The sequence below is a fragment of the Melanotaenia boesemani genome, chromosome 22 (genome assembly GCF_017639745.1).
Source record: "Melanotaenia boesemani isolate fMelBoe1 chromosome 22, fMelBoe1.pri, whole genome shotgun sequence".
Classification (NCBI taxonomy): Eukaryota; Metazoa; Chordata; class Actinopteri; order Atheriniformes; family Melanotaeniidae; genus Melanotaenia; species Melanotaenia boesemani.
The window spans coordinates 16,701,211-16,727,508 of record NC_055703.1 but is presented as its reverse complement, the minus strand read 5'-3'; the positions used below and the strand labels follow the sequence as shown (position 1 = coordinate 16,727,508).

Below are 26,298 nucleotides of genomic sequence, written 5' to 3'. Positions count from 1 at the left end.
CTAGAGAAGCTACTATTGTTCTTTATTGTTTATTGTGGAATTTTGTTTATTTGCTCAGCACAACTGTAATCAGGTGACTTGAACCTTGTCATTTTGTTGTTTGTTTGCTTAACCTGACTTCTCTTTGCTTTTGTGTGTTTTTCTTTTTCTTTCTTCTTTTTATTGGGTTTCACTAATCAATAAATTACTTTATCTTAATCAGTTAGCTCTGGTGTATGTTACTACCCTCTTTTCCCTGCTGGGTTGTGGCTGTAACTTAAAAAAGACAGATGGGGAATATCAATTGCGTGATTCTCTTCCCTCTATGAGTTGTCAAAGTGTCAAGTTTCGATTCCAAGTGTTTGTGAATCAAAGAGGAAGCCTCAGTTTTTATTCCCTTTAAGGGCCAGTCCATCTGAGTCAGTACAAATTTAATACAGCTGCAATTGTACTTTGCATCCACAGATTTTTCAAAGGACAACAAATGTTTCAGGCTCTTTGATTTGGGTGAACTTCACAAAATAAAACTTGATTCAACTTGATTGAAATAAAAAAAAATTATCTCTTTACTATTATGTCAGACAACTGTGAAGTGTGTAATTTATCCTCGTAAACACATGAATGGAACTATATTAGATCCAAGGTTTTGCATGAACACGCCAACTCACACATCTTTGTAGAGAAATGACATGATCATAACAGAGCTGTAGGCATGCAGGCTCTGTGTAGTAGTAAAAACAACAATACTGCTTTTCAGTGCAACTTCATTTGAGACTGAAACACACATTCTTCACAGATGGAGATCCTCATCAGTAAGAGGAGGAGGAGGAGGCCTTGCTGAAAACAGCTCACTGCACTAGCAACAGACTAATGCAGAATAAATAACTGCTATTAAAAAAGCAAATCAGAGAAATTAATTACATCTAAAATTCAAAAAAGATAAAACATATACCCCGTTTCTCAGATAAAATCAAGTTCTGACTCAATAGTCTGCAATAAAAATAATAATTTGCTGATTCATAAGCTGAGAAAAGAGAAAAATCTACATTTTGCTGTGTTCCCCTCATGATAAAATACATTTTAGTTTTACAATTACAAAAATGCTTCTGATTTTTCATTGACTGACTCAAATCCAAATTTTAGCACGGATGATGTGAGTCATATTGAGTGTTTTGTTTCTAGGGCTGCAGGGAAGAAGAAATCCATTTGTTAATTCTGATTTCCAAATCTAATGTGTGTCACTTCAGTATGTGAACCTAAGTCAGATATTGATGTGATACAGGACAATGCAACAAACGTTGGGTTGCATGTCAGCATGTCAGATTTCATGCAGTTTTTGCCTGTATGCAAATGCTTAGTGCTGTCATCATTAGCCTGCAGCAAGCTAGCTGTGCTAGCAATAGCTGCCCAAAAAAAAAAGCAGAAACAGCTTCCAAAGCTTCCAAACAACACAAATTTGCTGCAATACCTTCCGTTTCAGTGTTCATGTCTCAATCTAATCTTTAGAGTGGTCGTACGGATATCATGTTTTCTGCTGTTGTTGATCAAACTATATTAAAATTATCTATATTATTCTAACTATTAAAAAACGATCTAGCACAAATGTAGTGCGTAGTCTTGTTTACATAGAAAAGTCAGATGGAAGACATTTATAGTGATGATTGTGAACTTTCTAATCTGATCTGTACTGAAGTGGAACTTAATCACAACTGAACAATGTGGCTTCTCCATTTTTTATTTTGGATCATCTGGTGGAGAATGTGTGTCATCCTATGTTGACTGACTTCTCTAATATTTTGTCTTAAACATCTGGAACAATTTAAAGAAGGGAACAATTGCAGTCATTGGCTTAAACAAAGAAACGCTTAAATCAGCTTAAAAGTGGTGTGTTCAATGACCAGATTATAGAATATTACCTCATATTTTCCTGCACTACAAGTCAGCACTGTCGAATGACGCTATAAAGGTGTGGAGTTGTGAAACAACATGCTATAGGAGCATACTAGGAGTGCTATGTACAGGATAAAGGTGTGTGTGAGCATGAAAGTCTGTGTGTCATGCTGGATAGCAGGTCTAAACTGGGTGTAAAATATGATGGGTGACACATGATGTAAATGTATCTCTTCCAAAAACTATGTTAGGACAGACCTTACAAGTGTGTCAGCATTCAGAAAATAAACAGCTGTTTGCTTTTGCACTTTTGAGCTAAAGTTTCCATCCTCTATTTAGTCCTGAATCTTAAAACCGTTGAACTGTGAAAGAAAACCGCAAAAAATAGGAACACCACTATTTCCTCTTTGACACGTGAGTCTTCTTTTAGTTAAGACACAAGCATCTGAAGTGACCAAAGCAACTTGCAAAGATAAACCACAAAGAGCACAGCCTTGCAAGCACCTACAAGTCTCACCACAGACAAACAGGCCCACAGAAACAAGACAGGCAGATATAAACTAGTGTGACAAACAGATATGGAAAGAAAATTGTGCTACCAAGCTGTCTTCGCTGCAATTACAGGTTATCATCTTCAACGCACAGCTGTATTTTAAGATAATGTGAACAAATCTTATTTGCATTTCTCACAGCTCTACTGTTTTCCCATACTCACTTTAAAGCACAATATTTGCCCATTTTTGCTTTGGAGCAGCAGAACGTGCTGATTATAACTTGCAACTAATAATTCTGGGCTCTGATTAGGAGGGAAAGGATGATTTGAACCACACACCTGATGTTTATGTATTTTCTTTTGAAAAAGTTCCAGACAATTAAACTATAAACAGTGACAGCAACATATAAACCTCAAGTAAAGAATTCAAAAGCATGGTTACCTGTGTAAAAAAAAAATCTGTGACTTAAATCTAACACAAATCATAACTGAGTACAACTGTCCAGATGCATGATCCACAGGCCAACGTTAACATTAGCCATGATAATGAGGTTGGTATGCTGAGTTTACCTGACATATGCATGAGAAAAATCTGAGATAAATGCAACCAAAACTCCTGTTTTACTAGAATTTGCATATACATAAAACTACTTGAAACTGTGCAGCTCATGCTGAAGGCGTAGGTACATAAACAAGGAGCTGGTTCAACTGAAGATGTTGCAAATCCAAAGAAAGAGATAAGAAAGTCTCTGCATGGATTGGTAAAATAATAAGAACAATAAAACACAATGTTGCTGCATTAGAAGGGGACCAGCTATTGCAATGCACTACGGAAAAGCTAAATACAATTTAAGCCCATTAAACTTCCTTTTGGAAAAGAATCATCCAAATCAGTATGTAATTTAAACTTTTTATATTTATATATATATAAGCAGAACAATCTAAGGTCTGATTGCTGAGGTATGTGTCACTGTGACAGATATATTTTTATGTAAATTTTAGAATGTCTAGGTCTAGGACTGTGGGATAATATCCTCTAAATTATTATATCCTCACCCCATTTAGAAATAAAATATTGCAATGCTCATTTCCTTAACAATTAATCTGCATCAACAAAGTGTGTGGGTGGTCTTTGAGGATCAATATCACAAGAATCTAAGCACTGGATTTCATTTCACATACAAAATTAGAAGCTTCATGACAGCTGATAGTGTCTTAAAGGTGTAAATACCAATAGGTTTAGTGTGGCACAAATAGCACATATCATCCTGGAGGTGAAGTGTCAACAGAAAATGTCATCATCTCAACCAATCAGAAACCTTGATGGTTTTATGTGTGATTTACAGGCCATCTTTAAATCAGACTTTAAGCCTCCTTTATTCAACTGAACAGAAGAAAGATTAAAAGAAAAATAGGAAAAATTAGTTGTTTCTGTCTCTTGTCCCCTTAAAGTTGCAACTTGATAGGTTGTCACTTTTTAATTTGACTCTACAGTATAATAAACAGTATGTCATTGTAAGCACGTGTTTGTGTGATATGACACCAAATAACCTCCAACATGAACGTACATGTACAGATTTAGGCCAAATCCCCCACTCAGTGTGAGGGAGTGTGTTTTCCTACATTAAGTAAACACTATGAAGCAAACCCACTCAAGCAGCTACTACAAACACTACATGTCAATCACACATGCAGACACACACTCTCAGTCTGCTGCTCTACCACATACACTCAAACTTTGGAGCAAAAGAGCTGAGGTCAGAGGTGAACGACTGTGGGAATGTGGAGGTCCCGTAGCAGTGGAACTGTCACTGTCCTGACAAACTGGTCTGTAACATAAACAAGCACACATACATTAGCCTGGGACAATACCCACGAGAAGAGAGCACAATACCCTCCATCCCAACACACTGGGCCTGAAACAATACCACACATGCTAAAACAACACCACAGCCAATTTTAAGCCAACATGGCTCTGGGTAAAGCTTGAAGTAACACCACTCGGTGAGTAGCACCACACAATGACTGCAATGGGAAATGGTTCATCAGGTGCTGACAGCCAAGTTCAGGTCTCAAAGTCTCAAAGTCTTTGAAGGATTGAATGACATACATGTTACTGGCCAAGCTTTTGTCATTGTGTTGCATTTCTTTTGGCTTTAGCCTCCAAAGGTAAAACCAATGGCACAGAAGTGATTGACAGGTACTGAAAGAAAAGTAACACACAGGATGTCAATCTAAAGCCTTTATATATATATATATATATATATATATATATATATATATATATATATATATATATATATATATATATATATATATATACATATATATATATATATATATATATATATATATACATATATATATATATATATATATATATATATATATATATTTTTTTTTTTTTTTTTTTTTTTTTTTTTTAAGAAAATCTCATCATATAGCCCATAATCTATCATAATCTAAAAACAGTTTCATAGCTGAAGCATCATTATGTTTTTATTTCTAATCAGTAGGCCAAGAAATCCTCAAACCTCAGAGGGTCGGAAACATGATGAACGGGTTTGCTTCATGAATGTTTTAACTGTCAGAAATATAACAGAAGAATTTTCTAGCACCTGTCTTTGTTCTCAAACAGCTTTTCCCAAAACATGCCAGCTTTCACCTGCAGTGTTCCACTTTAATGCTTACACAATTCTCCTGATCTAAGGTGGAGCAACTGTCCCTAATATTTTGTTTGTGTATTCAAGCTGGCTAAGCCGGGTGTTGAGTCCGTGTGGTTTGTATCCTAATAGGGGCTACCTCATACTGAGGCCTGGACCAGAGCCACTGGGCTATTCATGCTCTGCGACCTGATCCGCAGATGCATTTAAATCCTGAATGCTTGCTGCTATAAATCTCTCAACATGTGCAAACACACACGCACACATTGACTCACACACAAACACACAGGAAAAGTCACACTTGCATATACTGGATGAACGCCCAGTGACCAGGGCAAAAGGAAAAAATTGAAATCATACACAGCATTTCATGCATTCAGCCCAGTACATGGAAAATTCCCATTAAGCAACTTGAGAGGAGAACTAAAACATAAACTACAGGCACAGAGCGCCCCCCTGTGGCTAAACGAATAAACTGTAGCTTCTTATGCTGCATAAATCCACACAATGGCTAATTCTGTTTCATGGAGTAAAGATTGAGCATTAGAAAGTGTAAGAGGGTGGAAAATAAAAGGCTTTACATTGATTTTTTTTATCCCAAACATTGCATCCACTGGGTAATAACCACTATAACAATCCTGAATATGTGGCATTCAAGTCTTTAGATGGAAGTGTTTGAGACAAGCAGCTGAGTTCATTTGACAAGTGGGGCTATATACAGAAACTTCTATGTGGCATAGCATCAAAGGTTATGTGTGCACATTTGCCAAGAAGAAAATGTTAGAAAGCACCATTGTTGCACCAGATGGCCAGAGACAGAGCTAGCTCAGTGAATGCAGTCCTGCATAGCTTTTTACTACTTCAAACAGAATAACAACAGTCTATATACATACATAATTAGACATTTAAAAACCACCCCGTTTATTCACTTAGTTAGACAATAAGCATTTGGTTTTAAAGGAAAATAAAGCAAACCTTGATTAAGCTATAATAATTTGGCTATTTATGTACTTAAAGGGACATAAAGTGAAAATTGGGAGGCTTGACTTTAAAAATCAGGGGTTTGTCAAGTGTAGCTTTGCACTGGGACTGATTTGAGAATTAAATCTGAATCGCCTGCAGCCTGAATACAGTCCTAGTCAGTTGCGCAAAAGGGTCTGCAGAGCTGAAAACCTTACTAAGTTATAACTGTGGATAAAACATTTAAGGTATGTGCAGTTTAATCACTTAACAAATGTCATTTCCTTCACTGACAGCCAAAAGAACTGTGATTGCAAACTTGTCTGGTAGCATTAAGCTACCAAAAAAAAAGTTTAATTCATTCTAGTGCTGGAAAAGACAAAAATGAGAGCTGAAGAATTTCTGGACTTTACATTCCAGCAATCAGAAAGGCATGTATATTCAACATCTATTTAATGATTAACCAGTCTCTTCTTTTTAGTCTCCTGATAGTAGCAACACAGAAAATTCTACTTTGCCTAAGGCTCAAACATGAATGCAAAGCAGGAGGACATGGGTATGTTTATTTCATCGTCTAGTTTCACAAACTCTGCTGCTGCTTCTGTTATTCTTTTGCCTTCAAAGGCTTATTCCTTGCGCACTTTGATTCAATTGTGTTGTTCCCCACTTTGCTTTTCTCTAGCCAACCCACTTCCAATTCTTGAGGTGTGAGTGACCCTCACAAGTTTATGCTCAGTCAGATGGGGTTTAAACTGCATAACAGAGTGGATGAAATGACATTAAACTTATGGGTAAAACTAATAATTCATTTTGAGTATTAGGGTCATAATAAACCTAATCCACATAGACCAGGATCTGGTTCTGCTATGTATCGGAAAATAATAAGGTTTTAATGCAGGTTCAGGCTCTGGAAGGGAAGGGAAGGCTCTTTCTATTTTTGGGGGTGTTAGTAGTTTTCCATTGGAGGTTGCAAACAGAATACAGAGGAAGACATTGTTCCAGCTCCTCCTTTGCTCTCACCCCTTCCCCTCTTTTAAAACCACCACTTCTAATGGTTTATGATTGTGAGTATGAACAAGCTAGAACATGTCCTTTCCAGGGTCTTAATGTTTTTACTAAATTTCTGCTGTGCCAAGATTATTTGACAGTCAGTTCTCACATGGTAGGAAAGCAAGCAAACACTGAAGCTCCCACTCTGAGTAGACAACAGTGAGTCCCACCTTCCAGCCAGTGCAGCGCTGCTGGTTGCACACCCAAGACTTGGGAGGAGGGGGCATGTGGGAAATGTGCAACTAGGTCACTGTCAATCCTGTTGTAAGCCTGAATAAATGATGAAAAACACCATATTCCTTTTTTTGCTAAATAGTTTTAACAATGGTTTAATGTTGAAAACTGATGAAGGCTTTTTATTTAATTTGTTCTCTATGAGTATTATTACTCTTTACTATCAGGAGCATTATACTAAATGTAATGTCTGTATCATTTTGTCAAAGAGGGAAGGATTGATTGGTGTTGGGTATGGGCTTGTGCACAGTGTAAGCAGTCGTCATGGTACCAGTGGCATGAGATGCAATGATGGGGTGGGTTGGTTAGTTGGCACTGTTACATGGGGGTGGGGGTGCTGGCTCGTCTGTTATTATTTGTGGCCCTCCTATTCAGGAACACATGGGAGGAAGAGAGAAAGGGAGGAAGATAAAAGAGTGTGGCGTAAAGTATAAAAGAGGATGTGACACAAGACAACGGCTAGGAAATTATAGTGGAATAACAAAAGAAGACAAAGATTTCAAGTATTCAGCTAGCTAACTACATACTTTTATTTTACTACTTTAATTTCACAATGTTTGGTTTTTGAGTTCCCTGGATGAACACTCGTCTTTGGACATGCAGCTTTGTACATAGATAGATAAGAACAAATTTTGTACATCAACTTGGAAAAGCACCAGAAAAAGAGCTGCAAAGTGCCCATGCAAAGCAACAATGCCAGCGAGAAGAGAAGAAACGTAGAAAAGCCAGGAGCAGCAACAATATGAAGCTTCATCTAGATTGAACACTGTACACAGAAAAGCACTCACATCCACCCCTCCAAGCTCCAATCACCACTCGGTCCCTCTATGCTGCCCAGCTGGCAAGCAGCTGTAAATCCGCAGCTTTATTTTTTATCGTCTCTATCATGTCCACGGAGCATTTGACTGTACAGTTACTGTGCCAAAGGTCACTGCTTCTCACTGCTGCTGCAGTTTCTCTCCCACTCCTTCATCATGTAATTTGTAGATCTGTCCAAACTACATGACTCCCTTTTCACTTTCTTCTTCTCTTTGTTTTAAGCAGAAGGAGCTTGATAAGGACTTGGGGTGTATTCCAGATAGTGTGTCTATGAGAGGAGGTCAACTTCATTCCAGAAAGAGAGGTAGTTTAGTTGCTGTGGTTTTCTGCACAGCAACTTTTATTACCTCGTAGTTGACATCAAAGGGCTGGAGATGGTTTATTCAGGTTAATGTCTACATTTTTAATGAGATACAGAGACGGAAAGTTTGCACAACCAAATGCTTTCGCAGAATGTTTAGTTTAAAGGCAGCTGTCAGGCTGTTAAGCGGCTCTCCTGCACTGAAACATAATCAGCAGGAAGGAATTACTGTTTAAATAAAACGAAATCTGCATTCAGATTTAGATTTATAAGACACCATTCGACAAACATTTGTCATGTAATAGGATACACAGGAGCTGAAGTAACTTTAAAATCATAAAACTGGATTAGAGGAAATTTCTGTTTTTATTTAAATAGAGTTCATGTTACATATTTACACTAAATATAGCCACCCCCCAAAAATTACTCTGCAATATTAATTTTTCTGAAATATATATTTTAGAAAAGTGATTTGGGTGATCTTGCATTAAAGCACACAGAAAATGAATGAAAAAATAAATCAATTTTAAAGAAAAAAACATGAGAGGTGGGTTTTATTAAAGAGTTGATTGAACTTTATTCAAATAGTCCAGGAATGAGGAAATTAAGTTGTTCAAAGGCCAAAATTGTATGCAATGACTGAACATAAAGCATTTATGGTACATAGGAAATGAAAAATACTTCATTTATCCCCAAACGGAAATTCTAACATTACAGTAGGGTTTAAAGTTTGCAGTGGTTTAGACTCAGTGATGTAGATCTAAAACAGAGATTTTATATTCTCCAATTAGATACTTTATGTAATGCAATCTTAATACAGTGTTATATAGATGTTAAACATTCATGCAATCAAATATAATATAAATAACTTTATAATCAAGGTTTGTAGTTAAGACAGAAAATAAAAACACACTGTTGTGACAAGCTGCTCACATCATATTTACTCACATCAATCAGATTTTAATACACAAGTGTCACATTGTAAGTAGCAGCTAAAATAAAGGAAACTGTCTCCTTTTCTTCATAAAGGACGCTCCAGTGTTTCTTTTGCCATAGGAGATCATAAAAGGGCAGACTGAAGCTCCTTTCGTTGGAATAAAGTAGGTCCCTTCTTGGTCCTTTAATTCAGCAGGAAACCTTACTAAGCAAAAGTTTGACTTGAGCTTTTTGGTGCCAATAAAATAATTATAATAAGTTATTTGTGTTAATGCATTTTTGCGGCAACAACCACATGGCATTCAACAATCTTTACACTAAAATTGACATCTTACATTTTTAAATTGAACCCCTTTTCAACTGCTTATCAACAATCACTTGAGAGTGTTTTAGGTGTTTGGTTCAAATTTGCTCAGGTTAAGTAAAGCTAAATAAAAGCTGATTAACTGAACTGGGTTTAGGGTTAAAACCAGTTTGCTAAGCCCACTTTCTAGATAACTAAAGTGGCATTCATACTAACACACATACGGCACACACACACAGAGACGACAGGTGCATAGTTAGCTTTCATTAATGTGCAAAGGCAGATAAAAACAATCTGAATTTTTCCGCAAGAACTTTAACAATTCTCTGAACAAATGCCACAGTTTACAAGAGGACTCTGACCCTGTATTCTCAGAAAAGCCACATTGCATCTGTCCACACGCCTGTCTGTCAAGCAAGGTTTGTTTGAGTTGCCTCACCGAAGGCATGTCGCCACTGGTCCACAGTTCTACAGACCAGCTTACACAGACAAGGCTTCTAAAACAAACCTAGCAGAAATACAAAAACATAAAGATACAACACTGTTTTAAAAAAATAAGTTAGCACATAATCTATGAAGCAACACTGACCTTAAACTTCCTTAAGGTTGTGACGTAGGTGACAGAACTACATGAACACTATGCATGCTTAATTATACAGACTTCACGTTTGACACATGAGTTCAAAAGCATGGCATGCACTTTAAATAATGCATGACAGATTCCTTGCTATGCACCTACCATAAATAAATCAGTCTGAAAATGAGGATTATCAATACACATATGATGTCATCTCTGAGGGCCTGGAGGTTCACACGTGTTCTGAGTTATTCTGGGAGGAGAGAGGAAATGATGAAGCCATTTCACTTAATTAATCACACTTAAGTGTTTATTACAGGCACTGCTTAGTCATTCTTAATGTCCATAATTAGCTAAATAAGTATGCGTAAAAATGGGCCACTGCAGCTGGCTTCTTAAAAACAGGAAACAGACCATATATTTACCAAAGTTAAATCTTTGTTTAACCTTTTTTTAAAAAATAAAAGTAAATAAATATATAAATTGTCTTTTCAGTAATAAAACAGTTGCAGTTATGAGAACTAGAGCCTCATTATTAATGAAAATCTGATTTACTGAGCAAGAAACCATGTTTAATAGTAATATAACTGCACATTTTCCTCATTTAATATGCACACATCTGTGGATACAAAAATTGTCCCTGCCTGTATTCCACACTAGACTCTGCTCAAACTAGAGCTAAATATGTGTAGCTAATGTTAAACTTAGTAGAAGATTGTCACATCTTACAAGGCATTTTTTTTATATATATTCCTTTATTAGCCAAAAATAAGACCCCAAACATGCACCTATACCATCCTGACCAATCACTGCACAAGCAGAATGATGGTCTGTCTGATGGTCTTTATGGATATAAAGCCCCTCTTCATAATTAAGTATTATTATTTTTATTTATTTATTTTTTGTCAGTTTGTTTGCTGGGCCTGGACAAGAGGGGTGGGGGCAAAAGAGAGGATAAACAGAAGATAAACAAAGAGAGAAGAAAAACAGAGACAAGGTTATAACCGGTTAGAAAGTAACAGCAACAGGAAATCAGACAGCCATCTGCTATACCTGTAAGGAAACAGAAAACCACCTGCAACATCTTTCAGAAAAACTAAGTTGATATTAATCTGCTATGCCTATAAAAAAAGAGAGACAAGCTGGGGAAAAAAGGGTATGGTGGTACACTCTGGGAACAGACTGTCATGCAGAAAAAGGGCATTAAGACAGAAAAAAATGAATTGTAGAGCTTATGTCGTAAGCTGCTGAGTTTCTTTTAAAGCAATCACTACAATTTTTTCCCACTTCTTTTTGAAGAGAGAAACTATAATACTAAAGTCAATTGTGCTTGGAACCCTACTGAATCAAATTCAAAGAGACATTAAGCTCATTTGGTATTTAATGTACATTCTTAACTCCATTTGCTGAGTTTTTTTTTTTATTTGTCTTTTCGTTCCTGCAGGCTATGGATGTGCAGAAGACTCTGGAATCTGAGGAGCACCAGCCAGCATCAAAAGAACATGCTGATCTTTTAAAAGTAGCTCTTACTTTAAGCAAGAGTAGATGGCTAATATAATGACGTGATTACATAACAAAAAGAAAACCCTCTCTGTCTCAAAGACGGTGCTCTTCTATGCCAGCGTGGGAACATAGAGACTAGAGAAAGTTGGCTGATGAGTCGGCCTACTCCTTTCATAGACTAGAACAATCTAACACTACTGTGTCATCTAGATTAACAGCTATACATTTGTATGTGGTACATAAATTCAGACCCATCTGTGCTCCAATAAGCATTAGATCAATACGACTCATCTCAGAGGCTACAGCATGGCCCTCTGATGGTGTCTGCTTATGCTCAACGTACTCGCTGGATGGCATGGATAAGCGATGTTGACCCTTGCTCAGTCCAGCAGACCCTCGCACAAGGACGGTTTATAGTAACCCGACCCCTCCCCACCAACACAGAACCCTATTTTTGCTCATGACCCCGTAACCTATGACCTCTGCGTATCAGCAATATTAGGGCAGCATTTCAAACCTTCAAGCTTCCAACTCCATTTCATTGTGACAGTTCCACAAAGTGCACGGTCTGCAGAATAAACAACTCAGACAAGGAAAAGGGGGGAAAAAAAAACAAGTGAGGCATGTAAATGAGTATCTGTGTGGTTATACACAAGCTAGTCTGATTCTACATAAAGAATACTTTTTAAAAATATAGAAAAGACATTTATGAAAATGAATTACAAAACAATAATCGAACCAACCAATAATAACTTTACTTGAAGCCTCATTTTCCAATTAAAAAATCCTAAAAGCAATAAAGTGAAAACATTCTTTAATGTTCTTAGTACACAACAATGATTGTTGTTAGGCTTCAGTGTGTGCAACAGTGTCTAAAATTGGATGTTTCTCATACCGCACCCAAAGAAAAGGACATTTCCTTTCTTCCACAGCTGATAAAGTGCTTCCAAAAGGATTTACACACAAGAACAGAAACCAGCAGAAAATTACTCCAACCTCAATTCTGTAAGCTAGGACAGTATTTTAGTACATTATTCTCGCCTAGCAGGAGGTATTACTCTTTAAGAGGACATCAGAAGAAGACCCTGTCTGAGTTTTCAAAGAATTTGTCTTTAATAGCGGATCTGCTGGAATTAGAGGTCTGTCTGAGCCCCAGCCCCCCATCTCTTTACCCCCTCCCATCCCCGTCATTGTGAGAAAAGTGTTTGTGTGTGTGTGTGTGTTGGTCAGAGGGGGTCTTCAGGCATGACGCCAGAGCAACATGAGCTGCCACACTGGGCTCATAAATGCAGCCTTTGGCAAGATCTGTGCAAATACAGCTTAGTATAATTCAGAAATACCAGACGGTGTGTACTGTGGTGCAAAGCTAAACCCTCAAAGCAGCTTTCTCCCTCTCTCATCTCTCTGCCCTTCCTCCTACATCTTCCAAAAACACTTCCGCACAAACAGGAATTCTGCCAATCTATTTCCTCAGAAAAACAACATGCCGGACAATCTTAAGTAGCAGGGCTTAGTTTTTGTTTGTTATTAGATGACTCATTAAGTAGGACAGTCCACAGCCAAAAACATTGTAAACCCCAGAGAAGTGCAGTGCTGGATCTACAGGGACACTTGCATTAAACTAGTGTTGCCAAAAAAAATTTTGATTCTGAGATACTAATCAATACTAAAATTTAGTACCTAGTTATCTATTAATTAGCATGGGAATCTATATTTAAATGCCATTTTAGCATCTGCCGCTTCATGGTAAGGATCAGCCGCCTTTAACTATTTTCAACAGGCATTGCAGTGGGCAGCTTCTGCCCCTATAGCAACTACCTGGTGGACCCATTGTTTAAACTGGAGATGCACTGTCAACATGAGTGTGGCCAAAAGCAGCTTGTACTCCAGTTCTTTGAGGCCAGTTGAGGTGAAGAATATGAAAAGTAAGAACCGTATCATCCATGGAAGTGGACCAATGTTAGTTTAAAGCAGGCCAAACAGTGCCAGTGTGAATGCATCCTTACGACTGTCTCTCCAAATTATACGTGGAGTATCAGGAGGTGAGTAAGTTGCTGATCAAACATAATATGAATATAGTCATATACTCACTTCCCAGCATGACCATTAACATAAGATAACTATATGACTGGCTGTGTCTTTACAGAGATCTAATTACACAACGTATTTGAATTTTCCACTGCTGTGCCGTGCAAAATGAGGAGTGCTTTTCAAAAACACTGAGTTCACAAATAAAGTCAGAGGTCATGCCTAGCATCCAAAGTTACAGTGACATAGTCATGCTGCCAGGCGTTCATACTGGACAACCATTATGTATCTCTTATAGTCCCAGGCTTAGACTGACAGAAGGGGACCAACAGCCAGACCTAAACAACCACAAGCCCAAGCCCACCCTGCCTGCAGCAATGGAAATACAGACACCAAATCACCAGACACACAAAAGCATAACAGAGCTGTTGCATTATAATGGATAAGGTTCCTGTCTGATATATTATGTGGACTTTATCCTTCTTATGTTAGCAAATACCCTCATTAGTGGTTGAAGTTTCTTTTAGTTTTGTATTTTTTACACTACACTAAGCAGTTTGAAAAGACTATTACTGCATAGGCTAATAGTGCTTTAAAAATGTTAATGTCTTTTCTGATATTTATTAATACTTGTATTGTACTGTAGGGGTTGTGATGTTATTTTTGAGTGTTTTGACTTTGAAAAAAAAAATCTACCATTTATTACCATGCGATATATTAAATGTGGTTTTCTGCTTCTGGGTATCTATTAGGGGACAGAAGACGAGTATCAGATTGTGTTCAACAGGATTTTGAGCAAAGTTTATACCATGAATTGAAGCAAAATGTCTCAGAAACTGTATGCGACAAATATGTCACGTCGGGCTCTTATGGGTTAAGTTTGAAATAGACTAACTGTGTTACTGGTTAATACATACCTCTGTATTTGTTTTATGGTGGTCACATATGTATACTGTTATTGTAAAGGGGCGGAAGTCCAGTGGCTGGTACTGTGAAGTAAACGGAAGTAGGCGAACCGCATTGTTGTAAACATGGCGGCTTAGCTATAACAAGAGAGCATAATATTTATGTCAGTGGTGACTGAATGAGCCATCACTATTTAATCCGGTGGCATTCCCATTATTAAAAACAACTCTCCACTTATTAGTAACTGACCTATAAGCAGTTATAATAACCTAATATGCCAGATGGGTTGAAATACAGCCATATGGAAAGCTCTCTGTAAATAAAAATCTGGAAACATGCACTTTCACACACATAGCTGATGACTGAATGAAACACCTGTCCAACACCGTCATGTGCACACTTCAACCAGTGTGCTTTCTGACACAATTCAGAGCCAGTGAATAAAAAGGATGTGCTCTTGTTCATTAGTTTCACCATTAAACCTGTCTTGTAGCTGCAGTAAAGGACCATGACTGGCCCAAACATGTGTGTTTTGGCCACAAACATGGCATGATGGGTTCTGTCATTAATGTAGTCATGTGGGAATCCAGCAAATGAGGTAGGGCTACATGGCAAATCAGCAACATCACAAAACAAGAAGAAAACATTAAGTAAGACATTAAAAACTAAAAGCACTCAGACAGCAGAGACCTCCGCCAAGCCATAGGGTCACTCACCTGAAAAACAGCCCACCCAGTACCCCCTATATTTTGAACCTTTTGACTCACCAGATCCGGAATAACAACATGGTCTAGGTTAAATAATGTCACATTATAACATTGTTCTTGTTTTTTTTTTGTTTGTTTTTTTTGCCAATGATTGTCCAATCCAATCCAGCTTTATTTATAAAGCACTTTAAAACAACAAAATTGACCAAAGTGCTGTACACAGCCCTGGGTGAAATTGTGGGCATTATCTGATGAGTCAGAGGCTGCAATGTAAAAATCATCTGTATTTCCCAATAGTAAAGAACCTTTTAAAAGTCCTGGATCCAGGCAGTGATCCAGATCACCCCCAAAATCTAATCAGTTGTTCCTTATTTAATTTCTGAAATTTCCTGAAAATTTTATCAAAATCTGTCCATTGCGTGTTAAGTTATGTTGCTAACAAACAGACAGACATACAACATGAATGCCTCCAAAAACATGACCTCCACTTTGGCATAGGTAATGACCAAGAGAAATGACAGACTGTACTGATGGTGAATACAGCTTTGCAGAATACCTTTATGTGTCAATGATTTTTATCAGTAGGACTTGTGTGGGTTTAAGCTAAATATATTGTGAAAATTCTTTATTTCGAAATATGTTAAAGCAGTGAGCCAAAGAGGGGTTTTTAATTTTCTTTCAATTAGTGCTACTTGCTGCTCAAACTGTTCCTCATCTGTCTGTTATTACACCATCTTTTGCATATATGTTGCTGTGCTCATCATGAAAACTGTGTACACACACACACACACACACACACACACACACATATATATATATATATATATGTGTGCATTTGTCTAAGAATCAAGTCATTACTACAAGACTTTTTAATCTCATAGAACTGGACTAAAATTGTATAAATATACACAAAATTTTGTTTAGTCCTGTGAAACTGGTTTGTTTTGCAGTCAAAAGTATAATTAATTGAGCAGGTGAAGGTGAATGAGTTCCTCGTGTTTCATAGTGCCACTGATTGCAATCCACTTGACAAAACATGCATACGTCTTGGTGAGCTTTTGACTGAACCACAATATTTGCAATGCTTATTAAGAGGTGAAGAGAGGAGGGTGACAGATGGCAGAAGAGCATTACAACAAACACTGAAGTGAGATGAAAAGCTCACCAGACGATCATTGTATATCACATGAATGTCCTACCTGGACTTCTCGCAGAAGCTGGACACATCGCTCTCTGATATCTTCAAAGGGACACCGTTTGGAGAGCATGAGAAGATGAGCCAGAGTATCATTCAGGTCACTTTTCGGAGGACTTCCTGAGGCAGGAGGCGAGGGGACCAATGCTGTTATCGGTCCGATGGTCTCTACTTTCTTCATAACCTCCTGGCAGATGTACTCCATGGCATCAGTTCTGGAGCTGGTATCCCGGCTGCCCAGCCTGTCCCATCTCCCCAGAGACTCCTGATCCTGCATCTCCATTCTTTTATGTAGGACTAATGCTTCTGCAGTCTTACAGAGAGCTACAAACAAATAACATGTTCAATAAATACACGCGGTCTGGTATATTTTTAAGCTATGATTATGGCATGGGTTGGATGAATACTCAGTCCTCCATGAGCATAAAAATATTTAATTGGTATTAATTAGAAAACTGTGTTTTCATTCATTCATTCATTCATTCATTCATTCATTCATATATTTATTTATTTATTTTCTTTGCCAGTTTCCTTTAATATTTACATGATGCATACCACATACCAAACCTAGCATTTAAATAAAAACAGTCATTGCTTTTGCAAATAAAAATGATGTTTTTATCACAATACCTTCTTTTTTTAAAATACTAACTCGGCATTTCATACATGTCTGTAAAGTCCATTCAACCTGCCCGCCTGTCTCTGCTTGCCTGTTTTTGCTTTCAAAGCTGACTGTTAACAAAGACACCAGTAAAGTGCAACAGAACAGCAGTGAAAATAATATTCCTGTGCACAAACCTTTGCCCGGTAGCAAAAAAAAGAAAAGGTGCCATTCTAAAATACTCACTTTATCCACATTCTTTGGTGCAGGTCTTCAGCAACGGGACGCCACTCTCAGCGGTGACCAGTTACCCTCCCAGGGTAGAAACGATAGAAGGCAACAACTTGAGGGTAAACATTTGATTGGCAGAACTAGTTGACCAATGAACGCAGCTCTACGACATTTTAAGGCGAGTACCTTCAGATCCGGGTAAATGATTGGTTTATAGGAAGCTGCCCTGCTCTCGGCGAAGAGTTGTTGGGAGATGTATGCTCTTCTCTGGTTGTTTAGTTAGAAAGAAAGCTCGTTTTTAACTACATATCCCATCATACATTTCGTGAGTAGCAGCAACCCCCCTCTCTCTTGTTTATCAGATTTTACAGGCAAGTGAAAAGACAGATGATAGGAAAGTAAAAGGTGAAATTGTACATTTCCAGTTCTGTTCAGCCTTATTTGTAATTATATACCTACCTGCACACTGCCAGGGTCCGTGGTACTTATCAAAATACACTCTTATCAATATTTGTTATTGATTCAATATGGGATTTTGGTGTGCTAGATAATTAGTGTTAGGGGAAAATATCTAAACAGAAAATGGAAGAATATAGATAAATAAATACCTACTTTTAGTAGAGATCTATGTTGCTGGACTGTCATTTACCAAGAATAAACAGTCTAATCTAAAAAGAAATGCTCTCTTAAATGAAAGGTGCCCTGTCCTGAATATTTTCAAGTAGCCCTAAAATATACCAGATTTGTGTGATACAATTAAATAGGTGGTATACATCAGAATTGTTTTATATTCAATTTAGGGCTTGCTTTAGACTTTTGCCAACATATTTCAGCAACATATTCTAATTTAAAGTGATTAATCATGGCACAGATCACAGAGTCCTGTAAATATCAATTGTGTGAAACAGCAATCTTGACAACATGCAGCTATGTTTTAGAAGCTGTTAAACACGTAATATAGACACTGCTAATAATAACTAGGTAAACTATTTGATTTAATCATGTCAAAAGGCTCCCTTCGTTGGAAGCATAAGCCCTGTACTGTGTTTTCAGAAGGAAGCAGACAGTGAGAAACTGCTATTATTTTTCATATAGAATTTTATTTATTTTTTTATTTATTTATTTATTTATTTATTTATGCTATAATTTTCCTCCCTTGTCTTTAATATTATGACTAAATCTGTTTGCGGCAGCGCTGTTATGAAGGAATCAGTTCGCAGGCGGAACCACAGTGAGGAGGGCGGCAAAACGGAGGGAAATTTAAAAAGTCCGGACTGTTTAGCAAGTGGTGAAAAGCTAACTTTTAGTCAACCAGAGATAAACAACTGTTTTTAATTTAAGTAAACACACCGAGAGACTTAAAGAGAAGTGTATGAGTATGTATGATTAGTTTGGAAACATTACCATCTTACTATGGAGACACATCACGATCAGGTAACATTAGTAAATTCCGTTAGCAACAAATGTAGCCCGTGCCTTAGCTTGGCATTGCTCATTAATGTTGACGTTAACTGCATATTTCTAAGATATTTTGTTAATTTTTTTCCCTGATATAGTCTTAATCTATCTTAACAGCTTTATGATAGTTTTTGTTGTTATACTACAAGTTCGCTGAAAGTCAAGCTTTTCAACGGCACACAGATGAATTTGCTTGGAGACGGTCGCTTTGTTGGGGGAAAAAAGTCATTGTCGAGTACTTTACTACATGCTGTATTCCTTTCTTTTAATCATTCAGCTTAATATTTCTTAGCTGTATTTTAATATTGTGGTCTTTCCTATTAAAATGCAGCATCTACAAAAACAATTAAAAATTCTGCAACATCTTAGAAAAATTAAACAAAAACATCTTCAAGAAGGATATTTTACTTGTTAAAATGTAGGTAGGAATGTAGGAAACCAATCATATAAACACTCCAGAAAATACATTTCTGAAATTTTGCATTCATTTTGAGCTGTGATTTTTTTAAAATCTCTTTTAAATACACATTTGTTATATTTAGTTTTATAGACCACACTTGGTTCATATGAAAGTAATAACCCTCATTGTTTGCATCCTTTTCCCATTTAACCATCTAACACATCTTGCTGTCTGTAGATTTTAGACTCACCCTCCAAAAACAGTTACATTGGGAGCTACTACCGGCCTTCAGAGAGGATACAATCAGTATCAAGACAGCTGGAGCTTCCTGCTCATTCTTCTGTCAGCTTGGACCAGACTCCCAGGCGTCTGTCTCAAACAACACGTAATATTGACAGTAAAGGTGTGACACGGCTTCCTCTCTGATACTTTACTCTTCTTTTTATTGCCACATTGTTCAGTTTTTACATATTTTTTTTTAACAATCCATCAGCTGTTGTTGATGCCCTTAAGACCCTCCAGGAGAAAATTCAGCGATTGGAGCTGGAGAGGAAGCAAGCAGAGAAGAGCTACCTTCAGTTTTCACATGATGCTCAAAAGCACCAGCAAGTCACAGCATCACATAGTCAACCAGCAGCTAGCCGGCTTGCAGCAGATACCACCGTCAAGAGAGGTAAGTGATGAGAGAGGGGCTACTGTGCTTTGATGGAAGCTTAAAATATTGCCATAGCTGGTATGAAAATGCTTTTTTTAATCTACACATTTTAATAGTTTGTTGTGTTTATGACAGAGCTTGACTCAAAACTGCAGTCTGCAGAGGCTCGCTGTAAGGTTCTTGAGAAGCAGCTGGACTACATGAGGAAAATGGTCGAAAATGCCAAAAACAATCGCACTGCTCTAATGGAAAACCAGGTAGAAGGGTAAAGCTTTAAAATTAGAGGTTTTTCTGTATAATTATATTTTAACTATGAATTTGATCTTATCCAGCTTCAGTAATAATATTTTTAGCAACCATTTTTGTCTGCAGAATGCTTTCAGGGTCTTAAAGTAGAAATGCACCTTTTGAAAAAGTATTTAGTTTCTCAGTACTTTTGTGGTTAGGGTTCTGTTTATCTTTAACATTTCTGTACCATAAATGGCATAAATGTATGTTGCCAAACTTCCAGATAATATCTCTTTTTATGCCCCTCTAGGCTTCACTGCAGAGCCAGCAGACAAACAGCTCAAGCAACCCAACTCAGCGAGAGAAGCTGGAGAAACTTGAATCTGAGTGTCTCAGACTGAACAGAACCCAAACTCTTGCAGAGGTAACACAGGACTGTCTGTTAGTATACTGTAAGTAAGCTATTATCACGAACTGAGCTGTAAATGAATTTCTTATTTCATGTGTTGGCAACTCTCAGATGAAACTTGCCATTTTGGAGCAGAAGCTGCTAAAAGAAGAGCATGAACGGAAGCTAGTGCAGGAGAAGGCAGATGAGGTCAGTGAGAGTCAATTTCTTTTACAGATATTACTGATTACAGTGAACTACTAATAACATCAAGTTCTTCTAACCATTCCTCAGACCATTTTCAGTAGTTAGGCTGCTTAACACTGACCTATGACACGGTATCTTTAATGTTACCTTGTATTTAAGCATCAGTATAGTTTAAATGGGTTAGTTCTATGAAGATGAGCTATAGAACCAAAAGTCTTTTTTCCAAGTTGCAAATATGTTTGTGCTGAAAAGAAGTTTGTTTTTGAGGGGATTTCTAGCCTTGGGGAGAATTGGCACAAGTTGCCATTCAGGGATTCAGGGAACAGGTTTTCTCACTGTTGTTTTTCCTCTTTTTTTTATTCCTGACAGTTTCAGCATGGGTACAAATGGTATTTTGCTGGCAGTAATTGTGATGCTCCATTTTCTCATGTTTATGTATTACAATCCAAAAATGTGCATCCAGTGCCTAATAACATTTTTAAACTCTATGAAAGAGAAATAAATTGCTCTGTGATTTTTAACTATGCTGATATTTCCATGACTACAGCTGCAGAGGGAGTTAGACGTCAACCTACGACTGTCTGTGCCAACTAATGAAGAAACAAAGTCAAAGAAGAAGACAAAAAAGTCAACAAAGGTACTTTTATTTGTAAAGTTTATCTTATTTGATTGCTGGTATTAAGTTAATGGGGAAGATATTGGTTTGGAAATAGCATCTGCTGTTTCCTGTCTCAGAAAACCTCTGAACAGAGCAAGCTGGAAACAGGCAGCCCAAAACACCAGAAAATGCCCTTTGTGGCAGGAACAGTAAGTCACTTCTAGTGTAGTATACATTTAATATACTTTAAAACAATGTATTAATACATATTTTCTACTTTTGATTCCTTTTGAGTAAATTAATGACCTCTTACCTTTCATAGTCAACAAGTCCAAGCCATTCAGTCCACGCCAATGTTCAAAGCATCCTTCACATGATGAAGCACCATCAGCCTAAGCTGTGTAAACAAGTGAGCGCCCTGCACAGGTCTGGATTTGGAGCCAGAAAAAGCCTTCACAAGGAATTTTCTACATCTTCCACGGCTTTCCAGAAACCTGATGGTCAATCTGTGGATCAGTCACTGAACTTGCTATCCGACCTGCTTTTGGCTCTTCAGGATGAGCTCGGCCAGATGAGTTTGTGAGCATTCAGATTTTATTGTTTTTTGCAGACATTGTCTTTGATTTTTGTTTTTTTTTTTAGTTTTGCAATATTTGTAATTTAATGCTTTGATCAGCGAGCATCAGGAATTGGAGCATCAGATAGATTCAACTCAAGATCAGGAGCAGAAGGAGGACCTGCAGAGAGACCTGGAGCGGTTAGTCGCCCGGATGGAGGAGAAGGGAGCTCAGATCTTGAAGCTCCGCAAACACCAGCAGACGGTATGCGAGTCATAACTTGATGCAACCAAAAGACTTAATTGGTAAAGATGTCTTAACTAAAGGAATTTAATGTAACTGTATGAAAATGCAAACACTGTGTGACAACAGATATTTAAGATCACACTTCTTTTAAAAGTATTTTAATTGGCCTTATTTTTGTTTGGATATTTGAATTTGACTGCAGAGTTCAATACATGTTTGTTTTCAAACTTTTCCAGGCATCTTGACTTGTTTTAGGAGGAAGTCACAGTCAAGCATCCGATAAGAATTTAATTAGAAAAGTTTTCACACATCGCTGCAACCCTAACATTTTCTTAACATTATCTGACAGGATTGTAACGAAGCTGTACTTCACCCTGTAGGCTGCAGCAAGTAGACATTGGACAATAGTGAAGCTAGGAGGACACTGGCACCTTCCACTTGCCATAGACCCTTAAACCAGACAGGACGTCTTCGTGTTGTGTCGGCAGCTTAATTCTACTAGCAGTGTATATAGCCAATATATTTTTTTAGAAGACCGTTAGTGTAACCACTGGTACATGTTTTAACCAAAAGCAGCAAACACTCAAACACACATGCACCATTGCACTGCACAAAGGCAGGTGACGTACTATGTTGCTCATAACGGTCCCACTTTACGGTGTACAACAATAAGTCAGAGTAGATCAATTAGTCCTTGACAAAAATAAGCTGGAATGTTTCTGCTTGACACGAATAATCTCCATAAAATGTATTTTGCTCAAATATTTTTAGGTCGCAACAAAATCTGCATGCAGTATACTATACATGTGTTTCATGTTCTTACACTAAAACTTATTACATTATAATGTGATATGTTTAATGTTTTTACAATGAAACGTATCACGTTATAACATGACAAGGTCCCTTTTTTATCTGGGTGACCGCTCTACGCTTCTGTAGGACTGCTTGTGAAAACTTGGATGAGATATTTTAAGATACATTTATATTTATATATATGCGTGTGTGTGTGTGTGCAGCTGGTAAAGTAGGTATTGGACACATCACCACTTTTCTGTAACATATTTCTAAAGATGCTATTGACATGAATTTTTCACCATGTTGGTAACAACCAATGAAGTCCACACATACAAAGAAATCAAATCTTAGATGTTAAGTAAATTATTTGTAAGAAAATAGAATGACACAGGGAGAAAGTATTGAACACAAAGAAAGGGAGGTGCAAGAAGGCACGGAAAGCCAAGACACCAGCTGAAATTGATCAATAATTGGAAAGCAATCCTGCCTCTCTGTAAATTATTATTAACTGGTTCATATCCAACTGATATCCTATAAAAATGTGTTTCATTGCCAAGGTATCACACAGTAAACAGCTCATGATGGGCAAAAGCAAAGACCTCTCAAGACTTTTGCAATCTTATTGTTGCAATAAATACTGATGGCATTAGTTACAGAAGAATTTAGAAACTTCTGAACGTTCCAGTGAGCACTGTTGGGGCCGTAATCCAGAAGTGGAAAGAACATTATTTCACCATAAACCCGTCACAACCAGGTGCTCCTCGCGTTATTTCGGCCAGATGAGTTAAAAGAATTGTCAGAAGAGTTGTCCAAGAGCCAAGAACTACTTATGGAGCGTTTCAGAAAGACCTGGAATTAGCAGGTACAGTTGTTCAAAAGAAAGCGATAAGTTACACACTTGACCGCCATGGCCTGTATGCACGCTCGCCACGAGACTCCATTGCTGAAGAAACGACAAGTTCAAGCTCGTTTAAAGTTTGCTCCACATTTAGACAAGCCTGGGAAATACTGGGAGAATACAGTCTAGTCAGATGAGACCAAAACCAAACTCTTTGGATGCCATAATACATACCATGTTTGGAGGTTAAGTGGCACACCACCCCAAAAACACCAGATAAACAGTGAAGTTTGGAGGTGGGAACATCATGGTGTGGGGCAGTTTTTCAGCATACAGCACTGGCAGACTTGATATAACAGAAGGAAAGATGAATGGAAAAGTGTCGTGACATTCTTGATAAAAATCTGCTGCAATCTACCAGGATGATGAAGGTGAACATTTCAGGAAGATGACAATCTCAAACACAAATCTAAGGTCACTTAGTTTCAGAGAAAGAAAACAAAGTTGCTCAAATGGACCAGCCAGTCACTTGAAATTTCATGTAAATAGCACCTTTTGGAAATATATTTACTATGTTCAGTACTTATTTTACTCGCTGTATGTTTATGTATGTTTTGTTAACATGTGTTGATGTTTTCTGTGTTCTGCCCCTTAACAGGTCCATAGACTGACCCAGAGTCAGTCACTTGATGAGGAACGCACAGCCAAGAAGCTGAGTGGGATGCAGCCACCAGCTCCCTCCCCTGTTAAGACACAACAGAAAGGAAAGAAAGGTACAGCTGCTCCAAATAATTTGCAGCTTCTCAGAGAGACCCAGAAGTTCAGAAACAGCCTAAAACAAGACGACCTGTCCTGGGAAACATGAGCTTCTCTACAAGACCGTTCTTTATGATACCACAGCTGGATTAATCACAAGACTCACCCTGGTTCCCTGCTGCCTGTTTTCCTCATCTTTAAACAGCTTGAGAGCTTTTTTTTTTTTTTAGCAAGAAATCAAAGATGGAATAAAGTACTTTACAAGGGACTCATGTATTGTTATAAAACCTAGTGTTTTCTAGACAAAGATATTGCACTTATCAGGCCACTCGTGTCATAGTTTGTAAGCCATGGCTCAAAGAAAATCTCACTTCAAATGAAACTCGATTAAATTACTTTTTTTTTTTTTTTGTATTTTTTTTAATAAAGAAATTTCTTTTTCAACAATTAATTTACATGCACACGTTTTTCGCCTTTTTTTCTCCCCCTCATCTTTTGAAGTTCTCAGAATTAACCACTAGATGGCAGTGTTTAGATGCTGTGCAAATCTGAAGGTTTTTAACTTTGACAAATTAAACTAAATGAGTTGTTTTAGTCAGTTCTGCAGTCTTCATTTCTAAAATATCAAATGCTTTTCAAATTCTGTTAAGGCAGCTGGCTGGACAGCTGAGTAAATGTTGCCCTGACCACAGGTCAAATGGATGTGGGTTTTACGCTGTGTGTGTGTTTTGCAACAAAATTCAGCTGTCATGTACATCCAAAATAGCCCTTTTCTCTCAAACTACAAAAGCTGTTAACCCTTTAAATTGTAGCAAATGACAGGACATATTTCTTTCATACTTGACACTTTTGGTGCTGTTTGAGTCACTTTACCCTCTGCTACACGTATAGCTGCCTCATAACATTCCTGAATTCATCACCTCATCGTGAGGGCTTAGTCAGGATATTTATTGTATCATCAGGTCATTTTCTTTTTTTTTACCCATTTTTCTGTCAGGTAAAGTACCACAGATAAGTAAAAAAAAAAAAAAAACACGTGAAAACACTTCCCGAAGATTGTGGACATGGAGGAGGAAAGACAACAGATGATTGTTAGTTTCTGCATTCATATCATTGTATAGTTAACGTGTTGGTTCTGGTATTCAAGGCATGAGCCAGAGTTCGTTGCTCAGTTAGATGGACTGAGCTAGTATTTGCAAGAGACATTAACCCTAATATATTGTTTCTCAGTGCATCCATATTAGATTACAGAGCATGACTCGACAACAATCAGGTTAGCAAAGGCAAGTCAAGATCTCTCTCTCTGCCCTCATATGCAACATCTCTGTTCCTTGCATTTGCACACTCCTGACCCTGCAACTTTGATACCTTGTGACAACCTTCTTTGTGGCTGAATAGTGGTGTGTTCACAGAGGTAAGCACAAGTCCATGTAAAGCAAGTTGCTCTGGATATGTGAAAAGACTGTACCAACAGCTGTTCATCGTTTCATAAAGGATAAAATGTGCAGGTAGTGTACCATTCACAAATGGAATAAATACATCTGCCTTTAGCATTGTTCTCTATAGTATTTAAATGGCAAATTTAATATTATCCCCAATGTGTTCATTCTGCTTTGCCAATCATCAAAAGGCTGACAATAGGATATTTTTCTTATTTGGTGCATAAGAGATTTTTATTTATTTTCTGAACAGTTTTGTCACCCTGAATAGCGAAAATAATAGGTTGGACATTAAAATGGACACGTTGGAGGCTAACTGGAGAGGTTGAGTCTAAAAACTATCCTTGTTTCTGGGA

At 37.5% G+C, this 26,298-nt stretch overlaps 2 protein-coding genes across 3 annotated transcripts in view; one reads left to right on the top strand and one right to left on the bottom strand.

Moving 5' to 3' along the window:
• Positions 1 to 17,458, bottom strand: part of sesn1 (sestrin 1) — a 61,917-nt gene extending 44,459 nt beyond the window's left edge. Inside the window, exons 1-2 of the mRNA XM_041975207.1 lie at positions 17,393 to 17,458; positions 16,550 to 16,869 (exon numbers count right to left, since the gene is read on the bottom strand). Of these exons, the coding sequence (XP_041831141.1) occupies positions 16,550 to 16,828 (279 nt within the window). The 5' untranslated portion in view covers positions 16,829 to 16,869; positions 17,393 to 17,458. The remainder of the gene's footprint in view (positions 1 to 16,549; positions 16,870 to 17,392) is intronic.
• Positions 17,459 to 17,495: 37 nt separating this feature from the next.
• cep57l1 (centrosomal protein 57, like 1) lies at positions 17,496 to 24,949 on the top strand. 2 transcript variants are annotated; one of them, XM_041975209.1, is made up of 11 exons: positions 17,496 to 17,555; positions 19,473 to 19,638; positions 19,729 to 19,908; positions 20,026 to 20,147; positions 20,429 to 20,542; positions 20,639 to 20,716; positions 21,261 to 21,350; positions 21,449 to 21,520; positions 21,634 to 21,890; positions 21,988 to 22,132; positions 24,406 to 24,949. In XM_041975209.1, exons 1-11 carry the CDS (start codon positions 17,529 to 17,531, stop codon positions 24,610 to 24,612), a joined length of 1,458 nt encoding a protein of 485 aa, XP_041831143.1. In that variant the 5' UTR covers positions 17,496 to 17,528; the 3' UTR covers positions 24,613 to 24,949. The 2 variants fall into 2 exon arrangements, with proteins under 2 accessions (XP_041831143.1, XP_041831144.1); XM_041975210.1 differs by lacking the exon at positions 17,496 to 17,555 and adding an exon at positions 18,618 to 18,811.
• Positions 24,950 to 26,298: the final 1,349 nt, after the last annotated feature.

Excerpts from the sequence above, each read along its gene's own strand:
- cep57l1 (XM_041975209.1), top strand. The coding sequence starts at position 17,529 with ATGAACGCAGCTCTACGACATTTTAAG. Across the intron at positions 19,909-20,025 it reads AGATACCACCGTCAAGAGAG|AGCTTGACTCAAAACTGCAG; the intron begins GTAAGTGATGAG and ends TGTTTATGACAG. Across the intron at positions 20,717-21,260 it reads TGCAGGAGAAGGCAGATGAG|CTGCAGAGGGAGTTAGACGT; the intron begins GTCAGTGAGAGT and ends CCATGACTACAG.